The sequence below is a fragment of the Drosophila virilis genome, chromosome X, assembly GCF_030788295.1.
Source record: "Drosophila virilis strain 15010-1051.87 chromosome X, Dvir_AGI_RSII-ME, whole genome shotgun sequence".
Taxonomy (NCBI): Eukaryota; Metazoa; Arthropoda; class Insecta; order Diptera; family Drosophilidae; genus Drosophila; species Drosophila virilis.
In genome coordinates, this window is record NC_091543.1 from 19,032,074 (window position 1) to 19,040,215 (window position 8,142).

General features: G+C 35.8%; 1 protein-coding gene across 6 annotated transcripts in view; it reads left to right on the forward strand.

Moving 5' to 3' along the window:
• LOC6631804 (uncharacterized) overlaps positions 1-5,608 on the forward strand; it is an 82,038-nt gene extending 76,430 nt beyond the window's left edge. For 5 of the 6 annotated variants that reach the window (XR_011416248.1, XR_011416250.1, XR_011416251.1 and 2 more), the window contains 2 exons: positions 562-850; positions 4,263-5,608. Coding sequence is in view for 1 of the 6 variants with exons in the window: in XM_032439858.2 (XP_032295749.2) it covers positions 562-651; positions 700-1,962 (1,353 nt within the window). In the remaining 5 variants the exon portion in view is untranslated. Of the gene's footprint in view, positions 1-561 lie in introns of all 6 variants that reach the window. The other variant, XM_032439858.2, reaches the window with a different exon arrangement.
• The last annotated feature ends 2,534 nt before the right edge of the window (positions 5,609-8,142 follow it).

Below are 8,142 nucleotides of genomic sequence, written 5' to 3' on the forward strand. Positions count from 1 at the left end.
CTGTCGGCTTATTTACTCTGCATTATGCAAATCAAATTATGTATTTTTCTTTTGTTGGCCATTTCGCCAGACAGCACAGCACAGCACAGCACAGCACAGACCAGGACATCACATTCGAATGGTCGCTCATACTGGGACAGAGTCGGGACATAGTCGTCACGCGGTCTATCGTTATATTCTCTTTAGATTTCAATGTCCACTGTCCTGGACGGTCATGGACTGGCCTGTTCTCTGGTTCGTTTGGCTTGCCAGTCACGCATTGTCATTAGCGGCTGTGGTCCTGTTGAATGCCTCATTTTGCCCTCTATACGGATGGGGAACAAGGGGACACAACTGAACCAGATATTTGTCATTATTATGTGCTTTAAGGCATCCTTAAATTAATGCTTCGTTTCTCAAGACAGTTAAGACCTAACTAAACAAACAGCACTGTATGAGCGCATCTTTAAAAGCATGTTGATAGATAGAAGCGAGGACATCGTTCAACTTTCTCTCATGCCCGTTAAATTGGTTAATTCAATTTTTTGCTAATACAAAATACATCTATTTAATGCTCAACAGAAAATGGACATTAATCGCGATGGCGTTGTGACGCTGGAGGAGTTTTTGGAGGCGTGTCGAAATGATGATGCCATATCCAGATCTATGTCCGTCTTTGATACAGCATTCTGACCATATCCGACTGACAAGGGCGATGAGTATACGGTACGCAGACGTCGACGTAGTCGCAGTCAGCAGCAAAAACAAAAGCAACAACAACAACAACAACAACAGCAGCAGCAACATAATCAACAACAACAACAACAACAGCGACAGCACAAACAGCATCAACAAATGGAGCAAGAGAAACGTAAGTCAAACTACAAGATGAAACAACAACAACAACAAATGCAACAAACACATAGCACAAGACACCAGACGGCAGCCAAGTGCTGTCATGTCATTGACATAGATGGCGCCAGCACAACAACAACAGCAACAACAACAACCACAGCAACAACAACAAACAACTGCACAAGCAAAAAACATCACAACAGCCACAACCATAGCAAATGCAAAACTAATCACAGGCCTCGCCGCGACTATGAACCAGAGCTTGAAGAAAATGAGGCGGAGTTTGAGTACGATAATGATGAGGACAATGATGATGATGATGATGATGATAATGATGATGATGATGATGATGATGGTGGTGATGATGATGACGATGAATATTATGATGATGACGATGCGGACTTGGATAACTTTGAGAATGGCGAACAGCTGCTGCTGGGTCTGCCTCAGCGCAGTCAATCCATTTGCCGACACTGCCTGCGGCCACAAATGGAGCTGCATTCACGCCAAATGCCAGCGTTGCGCCTGCGCAAGTCACACTCGAAAACACGTCAGCGCAAACGAAGCAAGAGCAGGCAACGGCATCATCCCCACCAGCATCCACATCTGGATGCCAACAGCAAGCCGCGTTGGCCGCAACTGAGCGTTGCCAACGAGCAGGCCATACGCTTTCGCTGTCCGCAGGTGGGCCCTCAGGTGGGTCGCGACCTGCATACACCACAGCCCATGCACTTCCATCATCCGCAGCAGCTCTGCCAGGCTAGTCAGACGCCAAGTGGCCAGCCAGCGGCGGCACCGCCCAAACCAGCCAAGAGTAAAAACAAACATAAGCAGCGAAACAATCGCAAGCCGGTACAAGGAGGAGCAGCTGCATCATCATCGGCAGCAACTGCAACTGCAGCTGCAGCAACGTCAACAACAGTTGCTGCCGCAGCATCCGAAACAGCAACGCCCGAGTCGCTGCCACCGCCGTTGCCGCCCGATGGCGGCCATTCGGCAACGCAAACCCTGGAAAGCAATGGGATTGCTGATCATGGGAACACGGAGCTACCCAATACGCCAGATTCACCATCTCTGGTGACGGTTAGCACATGGTATACGGTGGCCAAGCAGGGTGTCTCCTGCTAATAGGCATTTACACATTTGTAGTCGTCAACTCCAGCTAACGCTCGCCGTCAGTGAGTACCTATAAAATCAGCCTGAGTATATTCCCAGACTTTATGAAACTTGGGTTTCGTAATTGCATGAACGTTCAAACAATAACAACAAACCCAAAAAAAAAAACTTTCTTTTTTATGCTGAATTTCGCCAATGCATTTCGTCGCGGCCCCTAAAGGTATGTTATACGAAATATGGTGAAATTGAGTAGAACGAGATTTTGGCATAGAGCTAATATTAAACAAAATAGAAGAGAACAACTCAAGTGTTTAAATTTATAAGATACACATTCAATGTACTGTAATTATAGACATGTGTGGTTATACTCGAGTACATATATTGTATGATGTTTTTTTTTTTTCCCCTACCTAGGCGTATGGACAGCAAAAACTATAATAATAATAATAATAATTAAAAATTCACACATAGATCCGATTCAGGATCTGAGAAAACTCAAATGTATGTGTATGTTAAATTGATGTTGAAAAATAATGTAAAATGTGTTATAGTGTTAAAAACTAAATATAAACTCAAATGTATAACAGAATATAGCTACAATCTAACTAATTTTAATCAACCAAAAAAAATAATATAAAAGTCTTAGAACAAAAGAATAAAATTTAAAATCTTATTAAAATGTTGTGTTCATTTTTGCTTTTCATTTCTTTTAAAAATCCCCAAATCGGCGACAAGTTTAATACAAAAAAAGATGGAAAACAAAAAATAGTTAAAAACCAAAATTGACGTTAGCTGTGATGAAAATTAAAACTACTTTAAACTGTAAAACAAAAGTATAAAAAAAAATAAATAAATAAAGGAAAACAAGACCATGCTACTAGCAACTAGAAAATCAAAGATGTACTAACTACTTAATAAACTAATGAATAAGGTCCGACAAATTGCTCAAAAGCCTAAATTAGAGAGCTCTAATTCACATATACATATATCTTTAGGTGTCCCAGTGTGTGTTTATCTATGTATGTGTGCTGCCTGACATTTTATAATATTTCAATTATTTCCATTATCTTTCAATATATTTTTAAATTAATTTTCTATTAAATGTTATTATAAATAATATTTAGAAATTTTCTAAGATACTGTGAATAGATATGTGAAATATTGTAGTGTGGTGTAACGCCTAAAAAATGCATTTGGGTCATTCACAATTGCCTGGAAGCCTGTCGTTTTCAAAAATTGGAAATTTTCTTATGTAAAAGTACGAGTGTAGGAACAAGAAATTACTAAACTCTACTCGCATACGTTCAAAAGGACATTTGCAATGGAACTAGTACAGCATCTACTCTATGCAGCCTTGCAGGCAACTGTGATTGTCCCAGCTAATTTATTTAACTTTCTAAGTTAGAGTTAGTATATTAAAAATTAAATGTGTGTTACATATTTTTAACGGTTTGTAGATTTGCATCGTTTTTATGTCATTTACTCTGAATGAGTTAATTTCATGTATATTAAATTATATTGTTTTGTGTTTTTCCTAAGATAAGAGAGCGAAATTTGCATTAAATCAACTTTTGTTTAAATTGACTAAATTGAGATTTTAAATAAATTTCAATATAATTGTTATTAAACCAAACGCGCTCTTAATTTCGTATATTTTGTCATTTATTAAGAGAGTTAATTTTTAAATGTAGTAAAGTGTAACAAAGCATACATGTTCATCATGAAATCAAACTGTTGTCAAAGTCTTTTTACTGTGTACCGCTACGTTGGGAACAGTTCATTCAACAGTAAATGCACATGTATGTATATATGTGTGTGCATGTATGTATATTTTATGTGTGTACGATTTGTATTTGTTCAAGTGTCGCTAGTCGCTAAGAGCAAGAACTAAAACTCGGCTGTGCATTAAGAGCTGGGAAATGAACACGGAGAGAACAAAAATAATATAAACAAAAATAATGGATGCAATTGCTCGTTACCTTTTGCTAACTGTTATTGCTATCTGTTTTGGTACTTTTTCTGATATGATTTGTTGTTGTTTTCTTTTGTGCTACACACACAAACACACTAACACATACACACACGAGCACACTCACAAGCTAGTGTATACATAGACGCATGAAATTGAAATTCTTGTATGCCAATTAAAATATGTGTTTTCTTTCTTTTTTCTCTTTCTCTTTCTATCTCTTTCATTTATTACCATTTATTCTGCCGTTGTTGCTGCTGCCTGCCGACTGCTTGATGTGCTGCTGGCCCTAACACACACACCTACACACATACACACACACACATGCAAACACTCACAACAGAAATTTGCATAACAACAAACTGAAATATGAACAATGTAATAAATGCGATTTTAAAATTGAACGCGAATTGTCAAACTACCTACGAAATGGCCATAAATATGCAATTATGGCCAAAAGTGTGGACGTGTTTATATTTGTCACTTGTGCTACACACACGTACACAGAAATTCACACAGACACACACATGTACACAGATAGAGGCAGTGCAAAGCCAGCTAAATATTCTCAATGCACAATTTGCATCAAAGCCAAGTTTTTGGATTGCCATGCCGCTTGATCGGCCTATGCATACGCAATAGACATGCGCCATGTTTAATATTTATTTTGAATGGATTTGGTCTGCCGGGCGAGCCCAAAAAAGTATGCAATATAATTTTCAACGACGACTGCATGCGTAACGTAAACTTTATAACAATAACAACAACAAACTACAAACTAATCAAAAAACGGAAAGCCCCAAAGTTATAAAAAGTAATCGCAATGAAAGCACAGCTGTTTTTTGTACGAAATGAAACTGATACCAAGTGTCTGCAGATCTTTCCCTTTATTAATTTATTTATTTCAAGTTATGGTGCTGATTATTAATAGCTACTTGACTTGTTTTATAGAAAGCATAACCTCTATCAAACGTAGATTTGATGGAAAAGAAATGCTAGAACTTAGCATTTAATAGCTGAGCCCAGAGAATTACTTGAAGAAAACACTTTATCAGATAAATCCAATAGCTTAACCTTATGTCGTGTCAGCAATTTCTAAATTTGTGCTTTGAAAGCCACAATGCATCAATCTGTAATATTATTCAACAAGTTTTATTTGTTAACAAATTCATCAAATTGACAAACCCTGATGTAATTGAGATAAAATGGATTTCTGTATTGCATGCAGCACACGTCGGTCAATAAAATCGAAGAGCCCGTTTGTCATAATTCCGTATTAAATACAGCAACTTTTCTATTTTGTTGTTGTATTCTATTGTTGCTATTAAAAGGCCAATTAACAACTTTAATAATAAATAAAAAAAACAGAACAAACACTCCGAATAGATTCTTTAAGACCTTTATGGCAAAGCTGCATAGACGATGCATTCACAATAGACATGCATGACGTATCTATATATACATACATATGTATATACACACGTGTATATGTATTTGGACATGTACAATGTACTTATAAAATTGTGTGTTAAACAATAAGCAAGATCTTGGTGAAGGAAAAAGAAAAACAAATCAAATTAAATCAATGTTGACAAAAAAAATCATAAATTGGACCAGCAAAACTATACAAAATGTAGAAGAAAAAAAAAAAAAAAACAAGAGAAAAACACTAAGAAAACGCAAATCAAATGCTTAGTTATAGTACTAACTATTATCATGACTAAATGAGAGAATGTGTAAATATACATTACAATATACAATAAATGTATGTTTGGATCAAATAATGCAATACAATTACAATATTTATCAAGTATATTGGTGTATTGTATTTTATAAGTAGGCATAAGTCATAGAACACACACACACACACATAAACCTATTAGGCAGTACAGTTTTAGCAAGAACAAGCATAAAAACAATTGTTAAAAAACAAAAGAAAAAAATAACATATAAATAGTTTATTTTAATAATTAGAAGGCAACCCGAAGAGTTCACTGAATTTTTAAACCTAAAGCAACAAAAGCTGGAACTAGAATTGGAACTTCAGAGTATTACTTCACTTAGATCTGGTCTATACCACTACACACTCACTTTCTGGTATGTGTATGTATGTATCTAAGTATATACACATATATATTTACTTAGCTGTAGTCTTCCAACAACAACAAACAACAATTCTCAACAGATCTTCAATCTGGCTTGGCCCTAAGGGCTGAAGCAAAAGTTAGAACAAGAACCAAGAGAGAGTGCAAACAAATTTCCACTTACACTTAGACAACCTGTAGCAAATTGGTACCTTAGCTGAAACAACCAAGAAAAAGCTTTCAACTTTACAACTATACTTACTTACATTCAAAGAAAACAAAACAAAAATATTGACTGCACAAAGTGCAGTAGTTAGAGCACAACCAGCAACCAAGAGGAAGAACAAAAATACTAAAATTTATCACACACTAAAAAAAAAAAAAACGGTGTCCAAACAAACAATAAATGTTTTCCCAATCAAATACAAACAAATAATGAAAATAAAAATGAAAAAAAAATTGGACGCATGTCAAAGATTTATAATATCTAACGAAAAAACAAAGAAAAAGTAGATAAGCATTGTATTATTTTTAGATAAATGTTGCCAGAGTTTACATCTTAAGCGTTGCAAATCGTGTGCATACCAACTGGTCTTTAGCTATCCAATGTGTTGACACTTAGAATTCTAAACTCCTTCACACCTATACTAACTAACCTACTTATTAAGCATAACGTGTGCTTAACTTATTGTATATCAATCTATAGGAATAATACTACTTAAATCTATCAAATTTAATTAGCTAATACTTCACTTCTTTAAGCTACTATTGGTTTCTTGTTACTTATTAATCTACTCAAGTGAGTTAAACACAATCTTAGGCAATTTAACAATAAATGCATCTACCTTTAGTTTGGACTTAATGATGCACACAAAATGACCCCAAGTATACACCTCCAAACAGTACGCACCTATAAGCGGATCACGACAATATATATGCCAACTGTTGAATGTAACCCACACAATGCCAAGCAAATCAGAACGATATTCACCCACGTTTAAACTCTGACCCACCCAAGCAAAGCTACATACATTCAAGTTTCTCTCTCTCGCTCGATGAAAATAATATTAATGATTGTTGTTGTTAGCGACCTTTCTATTAAATTCCTGAACGCCGGCTGCCTGAAGGTCAAGTGTTGACATAATTATTTAGGTAAATTCTTTTAGTTAATTGCCAGTATTTGTCCATCGAATGCTTTTCAAGTTATCTCAATGGGTGTACTACAAAATATGTCATATCTATATAAAAGACAGTTTGTTCCGACTGACAGTTACATTTTTTCTGGCTTAGCCGAAGTCCGTTATGGCAGTGCTATTCAATTAGTTGGGCTTATAGTTAGTAACTAAACTAACTAAAAATAATCCATTTAATATGCACTCCATTTTCAAATACAAATCAAACATTGAACGAAGGTAGCTTGCTTGTTCATTCAATAGCACTTCACTTTCAGTGAGTCCATGACTTCGTATTACCTAGTCCCGAATTAGATAGGCAGAAACAGATATGGCACCCTTAGTAAGTCTTGTGGGTTGAACATACGTCATATAATTATAGCAGCAAGCCCTAAAGACGTCTGAAAAGCAGTCTCCAATAATTAACCTCCAGGTCAGTCAGCATTCGGGAATAATAAAAAACTACTACTAGCAATAATAATACATAGCAAACAAACCAGAAGACACATAAATAACTACGTTTACACACTGGCTCATATCACGGTATTCAATCAGAGAAATTGATCTCGATTAACCCTCTATACAATATAGTCGGTAATGCGAGGTGAGACAGTTGATATGATACGATTTTTTAACAGCAACTATGCATTCATTCTATACGGGATTATAAGATCCACTAAAACTTTTAACTAATACACAGAAAAGAAAAACAAAAGGCAGCAAGAAAAAAGCCGCATTAAAAAAATATTACAATAAGAGTTCTTTGAAAAGAAGATTTTTGACGGCTTGCAAAGAACCCTCTCTATATAAAGCATAGCGTTTAGTAAAGTCGTAGGAAATAGTTAAACAATTAAAAAGTGTCAAATTTAAACAAAAATTGGACTCGTGGCATGTTCAACAAATACACATACAGTATTGAACGGAAACACGTTGAATGCCACATTTATTTTCCAGGCCTAAGCCTTAT